Source organism: Melopsittacus undulatus, chromosome 3, assembly GCF_012275295.1.
Source record: "Melopsittacus undulatus isolate bMelUnd1 chromosome 3, bMelUnd1.mat.Z, whole genome shotgun sequence".
NCBI lineage: Eukaryota > Metazoa > Chordata > Aves > Psittaciformes > Psittaculidae > Melopsittacus > Melopsittacus undulatus.
In genome coordinates this window covers 69,779,974-69,803,746 of record NC_047529.1, presented here as the reverse complement: position 1 = coordinate 69,803,746, position 23,773 = coordinate 69,779,974, and the positions used below count along the sequence as shown (strand labels likewise).

General features: G+C 37.0%; 1 protein-coding gene across 7 annotated transcripts in view; it reads right to left on the bottom strand.

Annotated features, from left to right (window-relative positions):
- The window catches only part of L3MBTL3 (L3MBTL histone methyl-lysine binding protein 3), an 84,083-nt gene that overhangs the window by 16,002 nt on the left and 44,308 nt on the right, over nucleotides 1-23,773 (bottom strand). For all 7 annotated transcript variants that reach the window (XM_031054062.2, XM_031054058.2, XM_034060939.1 and 4 more), the window contains exons 12-17: nucleotides 15,493-15,569; nucleotides 13,982-14,067; nucleotides 11,550-11,660; nucleotides 9,886-10,000; nucleotides 7,433-7,535; nucleotides 606-752 (exon numbers count right to left, since the gene is read on the bottom strand). In XM_031054062.2, coding sequence (XP_030909922.2) covers nucleotides 606-752; nucleotides 7,433-7,535; nucleotides 9,886-10,000; nucleotides 11,550-11,660; nucleotides 13,982-14,067; nucleotides 15,493-15,569 — 639 coding nt within the window. The remainder of the gene's footprint in view (nucleotides 1-605; nucleotides 753-7,432; nucleotides 7,536-9,885; nucleotides 10,001-11,549; nucleotides 11,661-13,981; nucleotides 14,068-15,492; nucleotides 15,570-23,773) is intronic.

Below are 23,773 nucleotides of genomic sequence, written 5' to 3'. Positions count from 1 at the left end.
TTAAATTCACTATGCATCCCCACAGCCCAAAATAATCACAGGAGTCAGTGTCCATAATTTCTGATAGAAAACGATAATCTGAAATCATTATCTTGATATCACATGCCTTTGTTTTTTTCCCAATGCTCTTCCTAAAAGCTTCAGCTACAGAATTTAACATTGTTCTTGCAAAACTCACTCCCTGCAATTTGATTCCCCACTCCCACAATAATGACAGAATTTATAGTGGCTATTCTTCAAAGTGCAACATTAATTTACAGTCATGTCAATAAGTCCACCCCAGCAAGGAAAAGAAATTCAAATAAATAATTTTCTTAAGTGAAACCAACTGGCAAACACTCAATTTTAAATTTCAATCAACCACTTAGTAGTCTAGATAGTTACACTGAGGATGAAACCAAATACTTGTTAAATCATACACAGTAAAATCAGTGCCAATCTTTGACAGCTTGCTGACCTTTTTGATGAGCACTGATGAAACCATATGTAGATAAATAAGCAGGCCTTTCTGAAACCATTCAGCCATTACAGAACCACAAATTACATTATAGAACACTGAAATAAAGTACTGTGTTAGTCACAGACATCGCTTCAGTGGTAATTACTTGATTACAGGAGAAGTAGATCTTTCACTTGCTTCCACTTTTCTGTTTCTGGGGACAGGACTGGCTGCAGGCATCTCCCCACTCAATCGATCAGGTAAGAGGCTTTCTTTGTTCAAGTTCATCTCTGAATATGGGCAGCTGACTGCACTAGAAGTTTAAGAAGAGAAATGCCGCCTTATTGTCAGTTCACTCACTTCAAATGAAATAACATCAGAGACCAGTTTTCTAGAAGCAGCTGCAATCAATTAATATAAAGAAGATGAGGGAGAAAAAAGCAGTAAGTAGTCATACTTTAAAATGTTAATAAACCTCAACCTGAATGTTTTTCACCTTTCCTTTCAACAGCAACTTGTAAGTCAAATTGTATTAACTTGCATTACAGCATACAATCTGGAAAAATGATGAATGTTTAGCCTGTTTTTTCATACTTTTAGTAGCATTATATACATAAAATACAGGTTGCCTTTTACTATACCCACGTCTCTCCAAATATTCATATTCCCATGGTTACTTTTGCTGTAAAGGAGGGTATTTCTATTCTGTATGTCCCCAAGGCAGCTGTACTGCAAGGGCACAGCATGAGGAACAGTGCACATCATCTTACTGCAGTGAGTGCCCCATCTTTGCAAATGCCATTTTGTGATACTCCATTAAAAGACACTGTTATTTTCATAGTCTTTCCTATCATTCAGCACTCCCTATTCCACTGCACTCCAGCTAGGGAAAGAGAAAATTTGACACTGTGCATTGATATAAGGACTTGTTAAATGTGGTGTAGCTCCTGAAGCCAGAAAACCTGCATTTGCACAATAGGTAGGAAAGTGAAGAACAGTAAAACAAAATGCATGGGCTAAACTAGGATCTTTTCTTTAGAAGAATGGAGTGTTCAACTTATCAGTCAGGCTATCTACTCTCACTGCAAAGATAATAGCCTGAACTCTGAAAGGGGTGTATGTGCCACAACAGCAGATAACAGCATGCTCAAGTTTTCAAATCTCTGTTTAAGATACAGGAGAGGCTGTACTAAACATGATGCTCTGTTTAGTACGTGGCTCAGGAGGTATGACACAAGCTACAATCTAGCATCATGCTTTCATACTTACCTGTATTATCACAATGGTAAAATAAAAAAACAACCAAAGAAAACAAACAACAAAAGCATGTCCTAAGGTATTGCTTATTTTCTAATTAAGAATGTAACTACCTGCCTTTCAACAAACAGCCATGTTTTCCTTGTTTCACTGACTGCTACATACATGACTTCCAAACAGAACTAATACAAACAAGTCTATCTAGCCAGCCATATTCCCTGCCATCTCCAATTTACAAAAAACAAATAGAAAACCAACAGCTTTTATACTCATGTTTCCTAAAGCACAGCATCTAAAAAAAAAAGAGGCCTATAAAAATATGCTGCACGTTCTCAGTTTCCTTTACTGATGAAGCTTTGGATTCAGAGTAAGTATGAATCAACTCCTATCACAAGGTTGAACCAATACTGATGGGTCTAATTTTGGTCTAACCACCATAAAAATGTTGGTGGAAATTTACATTTCTCTCACCACTAGCATAGAAGGAAAAAATTCCTTAAGGCTACTGCAGGTGTTAGTCCCCAGCACCTCCTCTGAGGTACAGGCACTGAAGTTTTTTGCCATAAGAACCTTCATACCAGGAGTTACATAGCCAAATAAGATACAGCCACATGGGTAGCTGGACACCAAAGCACTGCACTTGACGTTGGGTACTCTTTTGTTAATGAAATTGTTTTACAGACATGGAACAGAATATACAAATAATAATATAAAAAAAAACCCTCTGAGCATTACCTTTTACTTCTAATTTCTCTTAAGCAGCATTTGACATTTTATTTTATCTGCCTCTACTTGCACTTATTTTTCAACCTACTGGTTTTGTCTGTCAAAGGCTAGACTCTGCCAGATGTCTTAAAAGAACAAAAAAGGCCCATTAACAGAAATATGGGGAAGAAAACAGGAACAGCAGGAACGAAGGGAAATTGGTTTATATTTTCAATTCTTTATACTGCTGCAGCTATCAAAATGATGTGTTTTTCCCTTTCAAATGAACTACAGGATGAAAGATACAGGCTTCTATTCAGAAAAAGGTTTTAAGGAGCCAAAGCTAGTGGCAAATTCTTGCTGTGTCAAACTCATACCACTGTGATGAAATACAGTTATCAGAAACTCAGGAATATATTGGTTAATCTCAGTTCTGCCACTGCTATGAGGCAAAACATGTAATCTTCTGGCTTCCTACGCTTACACGGGTATTTTGAGGCTTAGTGTTTTTAAGCAGTTAGACGGTTGTCTCAAAGAAACACTAAACACTACCACTGTGCTATTTAACTTCAGTTCCATAGTATTAAACAAGCCATACACCACAATGAAATCTGACAATGCAATTTTGTCTCCAGCAGGTCTTCTGTTCACGAACACCACTAACATGTTTTAAATTTAAAAAAAAAAACCCTCAAAATTCAGTCCTTCATTAGCAGAATTTGCCTGCTTATAAACTGCCTTTTCCTTTAGTACTTTCTGGAAAAAACAGAAACTGAATGACAATTTCAGGCAACAATAGCTATAATATTGCTCTAGAACACTAGATTCTGATGAGATTTTCCTTCTAATTAATAGTTTGAGTTGTTGTATGATTTATTTTTATTTTTTTTTAAAAAGAACCCTCAGGTTTATACAGGACTGTAAGTTTTAAGGACTTATGTCAAGGCTCAGGTTAATTAACACTGAATTAGGATTTTTAGCTCTTCTGTCAACTTAAACCTGCATTTCTGCTTATATTTTGCCTTAGCAAACTATCTGCAAAACAACAGAAGTTCAGAAGGCAGTTTCCAAAATGATCAGATGTCCTTGACTTGGCAGTACCAAGGTCTGCCAGAGGCACAGGGAGAATAGCAAGCAGCAGAAGCAGCAGCAGGTGCTCAATTTGAAACCTCTGCTATACATGTGACAGGGCTGTACACCCCCAGCACTGCTCCACAGCTTTGAAACCAGTCCAATACGATGATCTCAATTATCATCTGAGCTGCTCCAGTAGTCTTCAGTAAACAAAACATTCACATTAATACCACCTGACCCCCCTGCACAGGAGAGTAATCAGCCACTTCAGAATGGTGAAGGATCAAGACTGCACAGCAATTATCTGTCTGCAATACACTTTGCATCCTACTGAAATGGCATTAGAGTGTCTGGCAACACACATGTCCGTAAGACTTTTCTGACGAAAGGGAGCCACTGTTTCCAGAGTCCCACATAGGCGGGGTACAAACTGAGCATTAAAATAAGCTTTTTTATCAAATCATTATACCATTTGAAGAATTCTCAGGATCCCAGGTCTGCGTTTTTCCAGGCAACAGAGGTTTTATGTAACCATCCCTTTCCAGAACCTAAGCGCTGAGGTAGCATACCACATTTGTGGTTATTTTGCAACTGCTCTTCCATTACTCTCAACATCTATCTCTAGGTAGGGTTACACACACTTTTTTCACTAAATTTCAAGGGTAGTAGGATAAAATTGAGCTGCTGATGGATAGGCATGGACCTTAGTCTTCTACAGACATCTGGAAATGCTCCTATTTTCTAGTAGTATGCAAAGTTTCTGAAGCACAGAGTCCAACTGTATTACTCAGCCTCAGGTACACCTAACATCAAAAGGGAATATTAGCCAGGATTCTCTCATAACCTGAAGCGTAACAGTGAGGTTGCAATTTCTTTGATAAAAGAATGTTAATATGAAAGTATTTTTTAATATAGATTTGTAGTCTTTATGACTGCTTGGAATATTTCACAACCTCTGTGAAGCCATGGACAGGTCTCCTGGTTTACCTCTACGGGCTGGAAATGTTATCAACCCCAGGTCTGCATTACCATTCAGGTACAGGTTTTTGCCAAGCACTGCCAAGGGATGAGGTTGTATGGCAGCTGCAGGACAATTCACTCAGATTTGCTTAAACTCTCTTCCTTGACAGGTGAAACTCATACAGTGGTTTAATTAATGAATTAGACTTTATGTGCAGCAGCATATGTTGAAATGACTGCATCTGCTGGTAGTGATAAGTAATGAGCAAGAAGCCTCCAGCAAAAAAGGTCCTGACAACATCTGTGGGACGTTTTTTTTTTTTCCTGTTGGATTTTTCTCAAATGTTCACTTCAGTTGACTTTATGAAAACATTTTTAAGTAGCCTGGAATTAAGTGATACAAATGTTCTCTTTCACAATTTGTAACTTCATCAAAGCATTCTTTTTCAGAAGAAAGCTGTTTCATTCAACAGTCTAAAGTTGACTTGAGAGTAGCTGGTGAGACATCTTGTTGTGGCCAAATGACCTTACATAAAAGATAAAATGAAATTTGAGGCCGGCACCAAAATCAGACAAGAGTGATTTCAACAGTCACTGAATGAACAGATGCAACATCCTGCTGAGCTGAGGTTTCACACATTTTTGCATTGTTCTCTTACAACACGTTCACCACCATGACACATTCAGTTCTTCTCAATTTACATATAATACATGTCACGTTTCTGGTAAAAACCTTTATTCCTGGAAAGCTTACCCAAAACACTAATGGCCTGCTTACAACTGACCACTCTGCATTACTGCTTGAACTTGAAAATTATCGTATGCATTAAACATCAGAGGACATGAAAGTCACAATGATAATCATGAGGATAATATGCATAATGCTACCAAACTGCATATCAGTCTCAGTTTCAACTGTGCAGCACAAAACTCAACTGGAGATAGATACCTTATTAATATAAATTTTCTGGAAAAGTAAATGCTTTAACCCTACATAATCACCAAGGCTGTCATCTATTTCCTAAGGAACAAGCTCTCAAAATTATTTCAGAACTACTTAGCATTTTAATTTATCATCTTTTCTGACACACTGGCCTTTTTTTTTTTTAAGTTTCAGCCTTGGACTAAGAATTGGTACGTTCACCTGATTCTAAGTAACTGAGATAGTACACAATAAGGAATTGGAATTTATTGCCTTACAGATCAGATGTGCTAATAAATTAGAAAAGACTTAAGTCTACTGGAATATGAAACAAAATGGATTTCAGCTAAGCAGCCAGGAAGCATTTTAGGCAAATCTAGTTTTCTTCATATTTTCAGTAGACAAAGAAAATGAATGCAGTAGTTTACCATATGCTAACTGAAGGATGGAAGTGTTCAAGGCCAAGTGGACAAGACCTTGAGCAACTGGTCTAACAGGAAGTGTCCCTGCACATGATAGAGGGTTGAAACTAGATGATCTTTAAGGTCCCTTTCTACCCTAACTAGTTGATGATTCTGATTCAATGGTAATGTCTTAAGTACTAACTTGACTGTTTAAGGAGTTATCCTACTCATTGAGTGCAACAAACCTTCCCTTTTGAGAAAAACTGTAAAAAATAAACCAAAGTAAAAAGAACATAGTCAGAAAAAGACAAAAGGAAAAGCATGAGAATAATCTAAAAGACAGCAAGGCAGCATACTGTGTAATGACAATCCACCACAATTCATGCTGCAACAAGTTTTGTCACTGGTGCTAACCTACACACATACCTTCCTGGAGATAAAGCTTGTACTAGCATCAGGAGTTCTGCCTCCTAACAGCACAAGGACAATGCCTCTGCTGTACGCAGGAAAAACCTTTCTGCAAAAGATGCCTTTTTTACACTAAACATGTAACAACACAGTGGGTTTTGCTGGCAGGTATCTTTGGAGGGATGAGTCAGGATTTCAACAAGTGCTGATACACCATCAAAACCTCATAGCATAATTCAAATCCACAGGACATAATTCTCTCATCAAGAACATGAAGAGATTGCAGAGCTAACTCTTGGATCATCGCAGTTTAATAATATACTTAAAAACCATGAACAGACAAACAACCGAAGAGTAATTCCCTAGCCATACATAAAAGCAGAAAGCACTAAGTGATGAGACATTCAAGGATTGTATGACTGTGTAATGGAAAAAAACCAGAAAACTTCTGGAAGCCCTAATTTGCAAAAAAGTAATAAGATGACATTTATGATAACTGATTCTCAACTTAACATGTGACTTTAACTGTATATCCCTTACTGAAATTCAGGATTCACCTCATACTGCAAATATCTTAAAAATAATAAAATTCTGACTCAAGCAAATGTTTCCCATTTATTCCGACATTGTCTCTCTGTCCCCCACTCCATTCCCCATGCTACTGCTCACTCTGTGTCAACTCTCCTCTAGGACAGCTTGGGACATCCACATTTCTGTATTATATTTTCAAAGATTTATAATAAAAGCATCCTTAAAACACTATGTGCAAACAGTAAATTGTTCAGGCTGTCACTTGGGAATATGTCAACCTGAGCTTCCTTTCTAGCATCTTTCCAAGAGAACAAACAAATCCTTATGTCTACCAACCAAGCAGAACAAAGACATCCAAGCTACATCAGAATTAGTGGCCTCATATTTCGAAAGGTTCAAGAGTTATTGCTTTATACATATCTGTTAATAACATTTTGCAATCTGAACAGCAAGCTGAGGAATCCTCATCAGAACAAAATAGAGACTAACTACAAATTGTGACAATGTTCAATACATTTGATCTTGGCACACACTGGTGAAATGAAGTTACACATTGCTAATGTTTATTTCAGCATGCTCACCATGGCAACTGCAATCACTGTATCTTTAGGTTTACAATATTTCCTATTTTCTTCCAGCTTGTATCTGTTTTCTTGTGAACAAATTAAAAAAAAATAAATGTGCAGACATCACTAAGTCGAAAGAATAAAATTACAGTTTCACAGCACATACCTATGATGGCCAATATGTCTTGCTCTTTTAATGTGTCCAACTCCTTTACATCCTGCTGTGGGACACCCTCCATGCTCTAAAGCTTCCACCAATTCCAAGGGAGCTGTATGTCAGGGGAAATCATATGAGAGATTAAAAAAAAGTATCTAATCTTTAGAAGTTATACAAACATGCAGGAATATCAGACTATTATAGCAAACACGAAGAATAAGTAAGTAAACAAAACCTAATTCTAAAATACTTTTAAAAAGCATTCTGCAAAAGCGTGATGGACATTCAAACAACTTAATCCACTGGAGAAAAGAATTTATTCTGTGTGAGTACATCTCTACAGAAGAGGAGGAACTATATGACTTCAAGTTTCTCTGCTATTAACTACATGTAGCCGGAACCTGGATGTTTTGCAAAAGCACTGACAAAGTTACCCTGCTGTTCCGAAAGACAGGGATCTGTTTGCAGTGGGTACTGACCTCCACTTTTAGCTCAGATTTTCCAGGTAACAAGACATGAAAACAAAGCCTGAAAATACTACTAAAAAGAACAAGCCATCAGGAGATTTATTAATCTCATTATTACTTATCTGAATTTATGTGTTTATCTGATTTTCATCAACCTGAAACAATGATGCCTGCAGAAACGTTAAAGCACACAGCTGTCAGAACAGGCTTTGACACTCCAGCTAACACAGTATATAACCCATAGTTTCATAGCAAGTGAAACACAGACTTCAGTATATGAAACTGAGAACACCTGCTGCAGATCTGCAAACATGCGCTGTCTCTCTAGTACTGGTTTTACTTGCAAATTGCATGAACTTGTATCTTCCCTTACAGTTACAATACTAAATAAAAAGGTCTATTTAATAAATTTTCCTAGATGAAAGGTTCTTGATCGCAGATGGATAATCAAAGACAGAGAATTAATATGTTAGGACAAAACTAGGACAGTCCAAAAACATTTTCTAACAAACCTTCCAACTATGATGTTACAACACTGTGACTACACTGAAGTCCAAAGAATTCTATAGGCTTTAAAATGGTGTAGTGCATGAGAGAACAGTGCCTCCTATGCTACCTCCTAGAGGAGATGACATGTTTTATGTGATGGGCATCTGTATTTTGTTTCTTTTAATGTCTCCAAAAAAATGAAGACACCTAGGCTAAGAACCTTTTTTCTTTGCAATCTTAGCTAACAGAAACGTCACAATCTTATTCAGCTCTTTTGCCATATGATAAGATTTTTATTTATGTGGCCACAGACCACCTCTCCCACAGGACTGTTCCTTTATTCAGTATGTAAGATACACATCTCAGATTAAGAAGCAGACACGCAACATTCTATCTTCTCCTCATTATTCACTTCGTGCTTTGGCAGTCACGTCACCCTATTCAAACTCTGCTTTGAAGGCAGAATGATTAACTTCCTAATGTGTAGTCATCACTGCACCACTGGAGTACTCATAAAACTAATGAATATACTCTGATCATGCTCTTGATAGGAAACATTTCTGCTTGACATTTTACAGATGCTGAATTGAGGTACCGAGACTTTCAGGTACCATGTTCACACAATCTGTGTGTGCCTTATTCCAGTTATTTCACATTTAATTTTCTCAGAGTACTTAGCATTGCTCAGCATTTCTTATTTTTCGAGTGCAGCTTTTTCTAATCTCGGTTACAGCTGTGAACACTCAGTAATCGTGCATACCTCACAGTCACAATATAAAATGATCCCAGAGAAGAGCACTCAGTTAAAAATCATCTGCTACAAGTTTGGCTAAAGTGATTTCACAACCATTATCCAGAAACAGTGGCATACACAGGTGCATACCACAAAAGTCCCTTCTCCCTGCAACCTTCAGTCTCACTTAAAACAGACTGCTCACTTCAATAAGTAAAGCAAAATTCCCAGAAAGGGCAAGTTGGTAAGTACAGTATTATTACTGACACCATGGTTCTGTTAACTTATTTTCAGTGTGGGCACCATTAACCCCTCTTTGCTCAGCTGCAGCAAAAAAAGGAATTTAGCTGGTTTTAAGGATTTGCAACAGCATTTGAAAGGAGTGCCTTCTGAGTGAAGTCTGAACTATTCTGAGATAAAAGCACACTAACCTTCAAGAGGCCGTGGACAGAAGATTTTCAGAGTTAATCATCTCTACTGAGTGCCAGAGCAGTCTTATCAGTGGCTTCAAGAGATCTGTATCATTACTTCAGGTTTTGACCATGGTTCTTATGCATACAGAGAAACACTGTATTTCCATTACAGTAAGGGTCAATAAAGCAATCTACTAAAAAATGATTAATTACCAAGATGGTTGATTTTTGCACTAAATGTCACATTTACATTATTTTGCATGTCCTAGCTGCTCTTTCTTGGATGACACTGGCAGCAAAAAAGACAGCATAGTGCACGTGCCTTTTAACATCATTACATTATAATGTGATTTCTCTTACTAAGCGGGGGCTGAAGAGGGTGTCCAGTTTTTGTACACCAGCCTGCAGGATGGATGTCAGGGCTATCTACATCAGTCCAATAATCATATATGCTATCCCAGCCATCAAAATGGACCTAAAACCAAAAGGAGAACAAGATTAGAAAAATTCTCTATAAAATCAGTTTCCCTAAGTAATCTTTAAAAATTACATGTCCATTAGAGAACTCACTTTAAGAGAACTGTCAAAGTTGCACAGATAATACATGTACATTGAATTATGGACCCATGCATACTCTCACTAAGAAAAGCCAAGAGGTGTCATTGATTGTTTACTATGTCTTGGATCATCAGTCTCAAAGCCCAGGAATAAAGCAGGACAAGTTTAGCTATCCCGTTAGTATTTCAGTTAAATGTGAGTTTCTGCCTTTTCTCTCTATCAAAAAAAACCTGTAAAATCCAAACATTTTTCAACTCCTGAACGGGACTTAAGAATAGCAGAACAGTAAACCCTAACACCCTTATGATTTACTACAATCAGACTATGAAGGGTAAGGACTTGAAACTGAAGAGAAAATGACGTGCCTTCCCATAAAACTACCAATATGGACTATAGATGCATTTTTTTTCAAGTGGAAACTAAATAACATCAAATTTTACTTAACCTTTGAACTAGTAACTAGCTCAGATCTCTCGTGCACATGCATAGATGCACGTACACACAGATACATACAAATAGAGCTTTATCAACATATGTCAAATTACCACCCTAGAAGCTACAAATCCTGTGATTTTAATAAATAAGACTGAAGAAGTTTTGGTGCTGGTTTTTGGGGTTTTTTTGTGTTTTTTTTTTTTATTAACAACTAAAGTTTAGATAGAAACTGTGTAGGTATGAATATGTTAGTTCTGATGGCTCCCTACCACCAGTTAGTTCAGATTCAAAATTAAATGTCAGATGCATTTCCTGCTTGAAATACCAGGTATGCCTAATAAATCTTTACAAACCACAAACAAAAGTATCCTTCATATCCATCTAACTGGATATCCAGAATATTCTAGGCCTTTTAACAGTGAAGGGTTTCCAAGTGTAAACTGGTTTTGTACGACAACAGAAAAAGAATTCAAATATACAACTTCTGTAAAACTGCCATTTCTTAAAAATACATTATCTGAGATTAATCCAATTTATAGTCCATAATCAATATAAACTTCAGAATTGCAAAAGTCACTGACAAGGCACAAGAGATCAGGGTTATTTTTTCATGTTTCACTTACATCTCTCTCCTACCTAGAAGTTTATAGAGACAGATTCAATTAACCTGGGCCAAGGCCCTAATAGAAATACCACAGCAGGCCTTTGACACTTGATGTTAAATCATATAATTTCTTGATAGAATAGACAACTGTCTTACATCAACTATTCCCAAAGCAATTTCCCAATATATTCAACTATGCTCTCTAATTACCTGTGTCAGCAAATGTAACTAAAAGGACAATAAAACAACCCCTTCCAAAGGAATTATGCATGTATAAATCAGTGAAAAGGATAAGCAAAAGCTTATCAAGACACAGCAATGTGACTCATTTCTTCCTGTGCTTAGTTTTACAACTACAGTATTTTGGTTTTAGAGAGTACCCATCAGTCACTCAAGCAGGATATTACAGTAAGACAAAGAAACTTACTTTTATTCTATAGTCATCAGTATCTACAATGGTTGCTACTCTGATAAATACTGGATTTCTCTTGTCAACCACTTCAAGTTTCATGTTTTTCTGAAAGCCATGAGAAGGTTTCTAGGCAAGAAGAACAGTATTATGTGAAACAGAAAAAAACTCAAAAATCTCGCACAACTGTAAAGTATATAAAATCCATAGAAAACTTTCTGCCTTCGTTTTCTCAAAATCTGCCCTTCTTGAACAAATCCAAGCATAAAAGTATAATTCAAAGCAGTGTTATTAAAGTAGAGGAATAAAGTAACTGCTTTGGGATTCCAGGTTCTCCTGGAACGGACTGGATTCAAGCCATACAGAGAAGTAAGTGGGGATTTTTATTCTGAATCAGTTGGGGTTTTTTCCTAAATTCTCTAAAATATTTTTCTCAGAGATCTTGGCCAACAGTTTCAAAGCAGTACTGAATTAATTATTACACACCAGCAGCCTGAAATGTCTATGAAACTGTCCACAGGAAACATATTCATGGTTTTTAATATGCATTTTCACTTTGTGAATCAAGTTTTCCTTTTCAGTCTCCTACTGAAAACATAACTAATACACAGCATGAGAGCAAATACTCACTCAGAACAAACAGGACCAAATACCTTTTTCATAACACTATTTTGGCAAAAAAGTATCTTTGTTAGTACTAAATTTTGTCTTTGCCACCTAGCTATGAAATCTAATTAAAAATTGCTGCCATTTTAAAAGAACATATGAACAAGACAGTTATATTTTAGATTTCTAGGAAAACAGTATATCTGTCTCTCTAAGACTTCCTAGAACATTGGTGCTTTTTCCTCAGGAGCAGCTTAACTCTCTTTACTTCCATAATACAATATACACCACTGTGACTGTCCCAGGATGACTTCAGTAAAACTCCAATACAATCATCAATTTATTCCCATTAAACCTGCTTTCTTACTGTTTAAAACAACTCAATATGCTTACCATAATATTAGTATAGAAAGCAGGGAAGTTATTTTCTCTGGCTGTGAAACCAAAAGACAAAGCACAGACAGCTCCCCTTCAGTCATGCTCTTGTTTCCCTCCATCCTCAAAGCCAGATAGCCTTGTCTAAGCTACCTTGTGGGACTTACACCATCCACAGATGCTCTCTGCTCATGTGCTTTCTGGAACAGTGCTGAGTCAGGCCAACTAGCGCTTTCATGGTTTAATGCTGTCAATGGCTGCATGCCTGTGACATGTCCTGTTCAGCGCCCCAGAGCAGACATAGCCAGATGGATCTTGCTACCTGAAGGACCCTGTGGGTCACTAGTGGGGCATTCCCACTGCTGAATGATGCAGGGTGGCTGGTCTCTCCCTGAACCCAGGGGGTAGAAATTAAAACATGGATCCTCAAAGACGAAAAGGAAAAATTTTGCTTTTAGCTTGATGTAGTCAAGGTCACAGCCCTTCACTGCTTTGCCTCTCAGATATAACCAAATACCTTCCTAATCCTTGCTCTGAGTATTCTTGCTGAGAATGCAAGACTGAGACGTGTTATTAGCCAGATGCATTTTGAGGTGATAAACAGCAGATCACTAGAGTTTATTACTGACCTGCCGATCCCAGGAACTGCTATAAGGAATACATTTATTCTTCTTTTGTTAATATAGCTCTTAGCAAAGCATTATTCAGAATTAGTGACATTAATCTGAAAAGATGAGAAGGCAAACCAGCTTGAGTGCGCTGCGAGACAAGGGGCTGGCTCTTAACAGCAATGCTTTCTGAATTACTGACCAGTGCACTCTGCCCCCTGAAATCCCAGGAGCTCAAGAAAGATGAGTGTCACTGTAAAAAACTAGGAAGTACAAAGCTAAAAGAAATAAATGTTGCCCACAGACACCACAGTTAAAACGGGGAGGTGCCTACGGATGCTGCCCATGTGCCCTAGTCATAAGCTTGCAGATGAAAAAGTCCATTGAAGGGTATTAAATTCAGAAGCTCTCTTGGCTACAGCCAGAAACAGCAGACTAGATGGACAACTGGACTGATCTCCAACAATCAGTTTTACATTCTCTCTGCAGTCATAGCAACATTTAAGACGTATGGATAGAAACACATACATCCAAAGTATGTTATGACGAATCCATAGCTATCTCATTATTTCTAATAACTAGGCAGTAATTTCCCCATAGCAAATTACATTCATCAGTAATATTTTGAGGCATTTAATCCCATTTATAATGATTAAAATAAAGTGATAGTGATTTATAACAATTATTTGATTTCCAACAGTGAACTGCAAACTTGCATTAAAATAAACCAGGTATTATGCAACTAATTAACTGGATACATCTGGACACATAGGAACACCATATAAGTGTATATTTTTTTTTTATTTTAAACTATTTAATTATAGGCACTTAAGAACATGAAAAATGTAAGCGTTCTCTCACCACTTTAAAAGCCCTTGCAGGTGCAGGTAATGAACTAGTTTCTTCCAAATACTTCTCCCAAGAAAAATGCTTAGCATGTGGATAATCTGGCAGAGAAGAAATATGAGCAGAATTAAACACAGCAGTGCAAAAAGCAAAATTGATGGCTAATTTACAGAATGCAAATACTTTCATAATACTGTTCTGACTTATGCTTCACATTTATAAAATAATTACAAGAAAGGCTATTCTAAATTGTCTCTGACACATTCACCATGTAGGTTAAAATACCCAACAATCTTCTCATCCACAACACTGAGTAGCTAGTGGAAAAAGTCACAATTGGTTTGGATATGAGAACATAAATAATGTGGACTGGAAAAACCTGTCCACTTAATTCACAAAATTTATTCAAGTATTATAAGCCTAATCCTGTCTTTTGTTGACAATGATTTATTGGTAACACAACATAATCAGTGATAACTTTTTACCACAGCAGAACACACCTGTCTATTTGATATTCTTTTAGTGAATTTATTTTAACTAAATTGAAAAAAAAAATTACAATAGCCTGGTCATTTACAATAACAATTTACTGACATCATCAAATAAGATGTTGTGGTTTTCAGAAACTGTCATGTTTACAAACACTTTATGCAAGATACACAAAGACAGCTTTGCTCTTAAAGACAAGGCAGTGAGTGTCCTTTGCTTTTACTCTGCACTGGAAGTTTATCTTCCAAGTTTAAACATAATGACTTATAATCCAGGGGACAACTAAACCAATTCTGACTTAGTATAGAAGGGATTTCACTGAATAATAGGCTGTAATTAACCTCCTGACAGACAGATTGCTTACGACTTTTCAAGATTGCTGGCTATGAGAATTTCTGTCAAAGTTGGTTTTAAACAATTAAAATTTTCCAAGTTCTCAGACCACAAGTGGTAGTTTCTGCAACAGGGCATTTAGATCATCCAGCTTCACATAACAGCCCTGAAAAACAGTGCTAGTTTTATAGTTCATACTAATGAACACACTGTCATTGTCCTGTATCATCTTTCTCATTATGTCTTCCTTTCAAAGAGCCCTTGCAAGTTTGATTCCTTGATCACCTAATGCAATCTTCTCATCATATGCATGTTATCTTGCATATTTAGTTCACATGAAGATGTTTTTTTATATAACAACCTCATACACATGAAATTTGTTTTATCAGCATTTTCACAATGTGAGTCTTAAATAAGTGAATACATTCAGCTAAAAATACAACCTTGTTCAGAATCCAAGGCTTATCTTTCATGAATAGATGTCTCTACTAAAGCAGGACACATGTGCATACCTATAACCTAATATCTATTGTAATTCTAATTTCAATACAGTGTCCTTTAAAAAAATTTCAACTCCCCAAATACCAATATTTAATTACAGAAAGAAAATATCAGGAGAGGTACAATAAGCTTATTCTAAATTTTAATGTGGCTAGCTGACTATAACCTCCTTAAATCTTTCAGATGTGCAGTAAGATACAAACCTGGCGGGGTGATGAGAGTTCTTTTATGCTCTTTACACCATCCAACAGGATGAATATGTGGACTAGCTGCCTCACACCTGGAGGAAGGGAGAAAAAAGCAGATTGATAATGCAGTTCTTCAGATATCCTATTATGCTTAGAAATCAAGACATACCAAAAAAAGACTTAACAAAACACAATTAACCTATGACACCTTCAAGTTCAACTTAAACTGCAAAAATAACCTGAAAATAAGAAGACATTTAATACAGACTTGTTAACACTTAAGCAAGCATAAGGGTTTTTTTTTACTAGAAGATCAAAAAGTCAACTCCTTCCTGGAGGATAAACAGATCAACTCCTTTAATTCAGTGGTATATCTTCACTGAGAAGCTATAACGCTAGACATGAAAAAATCACATGTAGAGATTCATGGTAGAACCCTGTTGGCTTGTTGCAAGGACAGTAATTCCATTAAAAAAAAAATAGGGTTTTGCAATGGCAGGACTGAAACTTTAAACCAAAAGCTTAGAGACCTTGATTCATGCTCCAAGTTGCACCTGGAGACAGATTAGAAAATCATGCGTAACTGCAATGCACTGCCAGTGAACGAGTAAAAATGCAAAATTTATTTTGAGTGCCTTGAATGAAGCTGTAAACATATTCTTATTAACCAGCAGCACATAAGCAAAGTAGATCCGAGGTACACTGTCACCAAAAAAAAAACAACCAAACAGAAAAGCATTTTAGGCCCCAAACTGCTTGAAAAAAAATGGAACTGATCAGTGATCCAAGACAGCAAACTGCTCTAAAAGAACTGATCAAACTGTCTTACTCAAGGGACTAACAATTTCCCATAATTTCTGTCATCAAATTTTGCATGACTGCTGTTGTCTGTGGCATGCCACAAGAACCAAAGACTACCAGGGCAGGGTGAGCTATGCTTGACATGTGCTGGCATCTGTCTGAAACAAGGAGAGATCGCTCTCACTTCTCTCACTGGTCTATTACATTGTGCTTAAATGAAAGCAGCAGTGAACACTGGCTATCAACTTCTGTTAGCAACACAAAACAAAAAGACACACACTGCAAAATCTTAATTGATATAAAAGTAGACGAGAGAAAAACTGTTTCAACCATACAGTATTATGAAATTATTATATATGGAACTATAGAATTTTATTATATTACTTCATAGCATAATAAATTATATGCAATATAACATATACTGTATAGAATATTTAATGTATCTACTATAAATATTGTATTATTACTCAATATTATTAGGGAAGGCAAAAAGTAAGACTGATCTACTGGAAAAGTAAAAAACCATCAGACTCTGCTATGAAACGTGCATCATTTCTGTGCCTGCATTGATACTTAATGACTGTTTCCGAGTTGTCTGAACAATTAAGAGTGTTTTTTAAAGAAGCAGATAGTATTTATGTAGTCAGAGTGACTAAGGAACATTATACTGACACAAAAAGCTAGCATTAGTCTGCATAGCACTGCACTACACTGCAAACACATCATTCACCTCTGTTTAGCTAGAAACTTGTATCTAACCATGAAATCCCCATGTAGATCTGTCCTTATGGACTTCTCTTGGAGTCTGTCCCACCTTATTTCTCCTTTAGCTAGTTAAATTCAATATTACAGTGCACTAGCTCTCTCTTACACTACTTCCTAAGCCTAAGGGTGCTGCCGTAGCTGACATTAAATATTCCCAGCTATGTGCCCTCTCTCTCCTGGAGAATCCCATCAGCATTTCTGCCTCTCCAGTGACCATGAGCCCAGTGCTCACTCACTCCAAGGACCCACCAAGGCCAATAAACTGCAGTCTGAGTAAGCTTATGTAGCTAAGATCTTCATTCCCCAGGGACTGATCAAGAAACCAAGCTTAAATAGCCAAGCAGCAGTCTAAATAGAAACAGTCTCTCCCTCCTGCTGAATCCTACTTTCCAAACACTTCTCAAATATGTAATGAGAAAAGAAGAAAAAGCAGAGAGCATTCATGCATAAAGACGCTTACTTCATATACAATAATCATCGCATGAAATACTGAAACCCTCATTCTGATCCAGTTTCTATTTAACCCTTCTCTGAAGTCAATGTGTCAGGCATTAGGCTGGAGAGTAACATGTATTCCCCTTCCTTTCTCCTCAACAAGGCAAAATATCTGAACAGCAGGCTCGTTCTCTCTGATTGTTGTAACATAATCATTACCAGTATCTACCTAGAAAGCGTTAGCATGATGGAAGTTCATATTAATTATTTTAATTAGCAGTGGTAATGTATATTTTTTAAAAAATACCATGTTGAGAATCTGTAATACCTAAGAAGGTGCAATGAACTGTGCATGACAGAAAAGGAAGTCAAAAGCAAAACAGCAGGCACACTAACATCTTAAAGCTCAGATCAAAATGGTATGTCTGCAGATCCTGAACAGAAACATGTTTTAAGGACTGCAAAGGGAAAGACAACACAGAAAAGACCAGACTGAATCCTGGGCTACTCCCACATTGCAGTTTTGAACCTGTGATGCATAAAAGAAAACCAAAGGAAAACATCATAACTAGAATACACACAGTAACACCAATCATTTCTAAAAAAACTGAAAAGCAATTTTACATAACATCTAACATTCACCACGGAGTATGGACAGACCTCAATAACCGAAATGCAGGATGGGTGTCTCAGAAACATTGACTCACACACAACAAGCACTCCTCTAGCCTTTTACCTGAAAAGAGTCAAGAACTAATGATGAAAAATACTGGCCAACCTACTACAATTATCTTGCTTTATGTATGGAAGAGCTCTGCTCACATTTCTTTTTAATGATGCTGAACAGATCAACTTCTAGCAGACAAAACCTACCTGTGACAGACTCTGTAATGGCTCAGACAGCAGCCAAGGATTCAGTTCACTTCAAGAAAATCAACCTTTTGTCCTACTACAGTATATAAAGCTATACAGTATATAACTAGTATTTATAGTATCACAGCAATTACTCTCAAAATCACTGAAGTTGCCACTAATGAAAGCAAGCAAGAGGACTTCTGTGATAATTCTGCACACTCAGCATCTGACTCCTAGAAATGCTTTGCTCCAAACAAATTAAAGAAAAGGCAAGTGCTTCATGCTCCCTTTGTCCTCCTCCTTTTACTTTACAGTAACTCTGAAGAGAAGCTAACAAGCAAGACGGGCAGCACTTCTCTGTCCTATCCCTCTCAAGGTGGAGTTTTACATGGAAGAAATTTACATGGATAAGGTATCCTCTTACTTCCTGAAAAGTTTTGGAGTAAAGTCCACAAATTATTTCAAAAGTCTCATGAGATAATTTGGAACAAGACGTATGCTCATGAGTCACTATGTTATTATGAGATTATACAGTATTAAAATAATAAGGTAGACGTCTAAAAACACCAGGACAAACCTTCTAAATGTATTTGTTCTGTTTTGCTTTTTCAAGCATAGCTTGAACATACATTTTTATAAAATTCAGAAAAGTAAATGCCACTGCACACACTTCTTGCCTTGAAGATTCAAGAAGCAAGTGACCAATGTATGTTGCAATGAAAGATGCACTCCTGGAAGATGCTCTGACATTACAGCAATGGCAGCAAACATGGAACATGCAGTAACAAGCACTACACACCACAGCACTGAAAAACAGCACTATAAAACATCCATCACATTCTGATTTGCTTTAAAAGAAACTCCCAGCCATTACAGATGAGCAAAACCAGGTCATACAGTCCATCTTTACCTACTGATTTCACACAGCCTTTAAGCTTCTAACCATCCATTTAGCATTAAAAAAGTAGAGATCACACACAGTTTAAAACAAATCTATTATGTTTTAATGTGTGTTATTTCATGGATATATTATCTAGTTTGGAAGAACAACAATGGTCTACCGCAAGACACGTCAACTGGAATGCTAAAGACCACTCTGACTTTTCACGATCAATCTGACACATCCCACAGCTTTTTATCTCCTTTTTTACAAAACAGAAGACAGATCAGCTGACTCACATGCTTCATAAAACACAATGATCCGTGAATTACAAGGATGCATGCTAGACCAGAAAAGATATTCATCACCAGCCAAAGCTGAAGAAATTTGCACCTCCAAACCTATCTACCCCTGGGCCTCAACAGAGCACCACCACCTTCTACCACATAGTGGAGACACACACATGCTCAGCTAATAAAGCAAGATTGGAACATCCACACAATTCATGCTGCTTCCTATCCACTCTTTTTGTAATGTCAGAACATCCAGACAGAAAAACACATCTATTACATATACTGGAAACTGAAGCTAACTCAGGAAGCTGAAGTGGAGCCAAAAGCAGCAGAGTGCCAGCTGAACCTTAAAAGAGCCATGCAGAGGGACAGAACAAGCTGCAGTTCCACTGAGTTATGGGCAGTTTAACTACATCTTAGAGAAGACATCAATGCAGGGAAGAGCTACATGACATAAAAGACCAGGAAGAAGTTCTGCAATAAGGAAAGCTGAGGGCAGCTGACAGCATGACCCCCTGGTACACGCACAGCTCTGTAGGAAAGGAACGTGTATGCAGTCCCACAACCCTTAAGTTACGGCACAAGAGCACGTCCCAGTGGGAGATTTAGGTATGGAAGACAACTTAGCATTTTTTTATTGATTGATTTCATCTGTCCTGTTAATTTCTCCCCAAAATCTGTTTCATACATACAGCTCATTACATTCAGATCAAGAGAGATGGATGATAATACTCGTTGTTAAAAAATTAATATTCAGTTCTAGAAAAATATTTCCCCAAACAGGTCTCCACCTGAAGATCTGGACAGAAGTTTTATTTAGCAATCATCATTTTCTTTAAAATAAGCTGCATGTATTATACTCATTTTCTGTTTTGAAATAACAGCTGATTTTCCCTTTTGGGGAAACAAAACTTTTGGTATTTTGTTTTTTACTTTATTAAATGTAGATATAACCTGCAATGAAAATGTTATCTATGAAAACCTGTTCATATACACATGCATTTTACCCATAAATAATAGTATGCCCTCAAGAATGCTACTTATACAACTTCTTGATTGTGACATGTCAGTCATCTAACTATATAAAAGAGTAAAACACAGAAACCATTCTGCAGCCCCATCTAGTGCATAACTGAGAATACTTCATCACTGACAAGTATAAAACTGGTATTATTTTAGGTCAGAACTTCCCAAAACATCGCCCAAGAGATTATTCATCTAGAGGTGATATAGTAAGCTACATTAACATATTTTCCATTTAAAGTCTAATAAGACAGGAGCATAATGATTTGCATGAAATTTTAGAGCTTTAGGGTCAGATAATAGTCCATTATCCATTTAAACAGTTAAAGCATGCACTACGTGTCATGGATCTTCAAGACTGTTTTACCTTCTTTTTAATGTAATATAACCACTCAAAAAACATTGTTCCTCTTAAATGAGTGGAACAAAGTTGTTTACCTCAAAAAAGAAACAAGCAGAGCATGACTTTTTAGGACTTGGCTGCTAGCAAAGTAGCAAATGCTGGTGGAGAGTATAACTGGCCTCTTAGTCCCAACACCAAAATCCAGTCTTGTTCCAAAACTCATACAAATTAGAAAATGGTTCAGAAAATCAAAAGCTGATTTGACTTCACAACATACCTTATTTTTTTTTTCTGTGCAAGACAGAAAGGAACAGAATGGTGAGTGAAGCACAAGACATCACATTTTCTCACACTCCTGATAAGCTGGTCCCAAAAGCTGACTAGTACCTTCCCTGTAGGATAAGATCAGATCAAGCCAAGGATGAGGGCAGCCAGAGCTCTCTGACCCAGCGAGTTTGGGCTGCAGCATGTCCAGCACAGCCATCTCTCCACCTCTCCTATGGGCAAGCAGCGACAAGTCCAAAAACTCCCAAACACTACTTCCAGACTCAGAGAACCGTAAGAAAAATTGGAAATCCCACTAAGAAGGAATGTCTTTGGCTCTCAAAAAAAGTATTGTTTTATCCAAAAAATGGGACAGATCACAGAATCCCAAGGGTTGGAAGGGATCTCGAAAGATTATCTAGTCCAACCCCCCTGCATGAACAGGGTAACCTAGAGTACATGGAAAAGACCTGACTGCTTGTACCATGTAGGTAAAAAAATTTCCTTCCCAAAGGAGTCTTAAATTTCATAATCTTGTTCACTTTTCTCCCTCTAAAAGCTACTGCCAAAGGACAATTTAATGGGATTTATAATGCCCAGAAAGTATCACCACCATGCATTAAAGCGCAGTAATGGCTAATTCTAGCCAGGGTACTTATTTTCAACCATTAATGTATTTTCCAATGCCCTGGGGAAAGTCAAGAAGAGTTATCTATCTTCAGGCTGATAGCCTGACACTTAAAAAAGCTTAGGTGATAACAATTTCTGTTGCTTGAAGTCCAGTAAAATCAGTCAACTGTCTTTTATTACCCAGAAAGAGGAAAAAATATTTAACTTCAATGAAAAAGTTCAATCTACTCAAACAAACTAAATCACAAAATGTATATGGAAAAACAAAAGGTACTTGTTTGAAAATAACTGAGTACATAGACTACATAATTTCTCCATTATCATTCTGAAATTGAAACTTATATGCAGGCACAGGGAAACTGTGAGGCTTTGCTCTGAGTAATCCCAGAAGAACTTTTCATTTTTAGTTACAGACACCAGTTGGTATATGTGAAACTCATGCACCTAAGGTATTTTAAGGCCCCTATAAACCTGGTACCTAAAATTAAAAATGTGTGATGCATTCAGGATGCATTCCCACGCTTTTTGTTGGACATTCAACCATTATTTTCATTTGCCATTCAAAAGAACCCCATTTTCTTTCCCTCCTCTATTCACTCTTGTTTTCAATCACAGCAATGCAGAGGCAGGTCATGCCACTCAGAATTTAATTTCAATGCACAGTATATCCAGCAGCATTTTCTTGCTCCTTTCAGAAAGGTATTTTACAATTTCATCAAAAGAACAAATCTTCAGCTTGGCTTCAGTATAAATACAACTCCAGCAATTTCTCAAACACCCATACATTTTCCACTTCAATCTTCCCATATCCTTCAAAAAGGTATTATTTCATGTGTTCTACAGATGAAATTCAGAAAACCCACTTCAGAATACTATGACTGCAAAAATGTAAAGCCTGATTACGTACTTAAAAAGTGCTTTCCCCTCTTCTGAGAGGATTGAAGGACAAAATTCCTGCTGACATGGGAATATCAACAAGCCTGAAATATAGTTTATGTCTGCTATACAACAGTGCAATGTTTTAGAGATACCTATGCTACCATGGAACAAACTACAGGTTATATTGCATTATTGTTTCCCCTAAAAGCCCTGCCTAACTTCTGTTTTCATTATTAATTACTGGCATAAACTGTTATTAGTGAACATTCAAATACCAGGAAATTTAGAATATCTTTTCCCAGTCCCCAGTTTCCTACTGCTTTGTAGAGGAATGTATGTTCTGTGTTACTTCTTCATGGAAATAATCACTTATCTTTCTGGTCTCTGACTCAAATGGCCAATTATCTCGATATTCAGTTCTTGACTTCAGAGAAATGCCTTTTCACCGCTGCTTCAATAATTTAGCTCTCCTACAGCTTATTTGTCATGTAGCTCATACAATTACTATTTCAAGAGATAGACTCACAAAGTTTTGAAGTTACGTAACAGTTTCACGTCATTCTCATTGATGTAGTACCTAAAGCAGTTATCAAATACAGATGAAGAAAACTTTCTTCATTTATTTTTACAGGCTTGACTATACAATAAAGTTGCCACTGCCAAACCCAAGATGCAGGCTTACAATACCCCACCTGTTCTGCAGTATCTTAGTCTTTAAACAATGTAAGATATATTACTTTGCTCTAAATTATCTGGCAAAAGAAGAATCAAGTGCAAATAGAAACCTGCACTGTGACAGTCAAAGCCTGAACCTCCTTCAGTATCTTTATGCTCATAGCATGTCCTGTTCCTTCCACTGACTTTTCTTTATATATACACAAAGCCCTTCCAGAATACAACATGCAGAAACATCATCTCTAACACGGATCAGGGTAACAGGATCCCAGTTTTCACAGGAACACAGAACACAAAGAACAATCCAGATTTTGCAACTACAAATGCCTACAGAATGCCTTCCTACTACAGATGCCTTACAGAAGACAGTTACCTTTCAGTCTGAATAATGTCAGTGGATCAAGAACCTTAGGAAAAAAATGCAGCCTTTCAGTTTACAACAATACATAAACC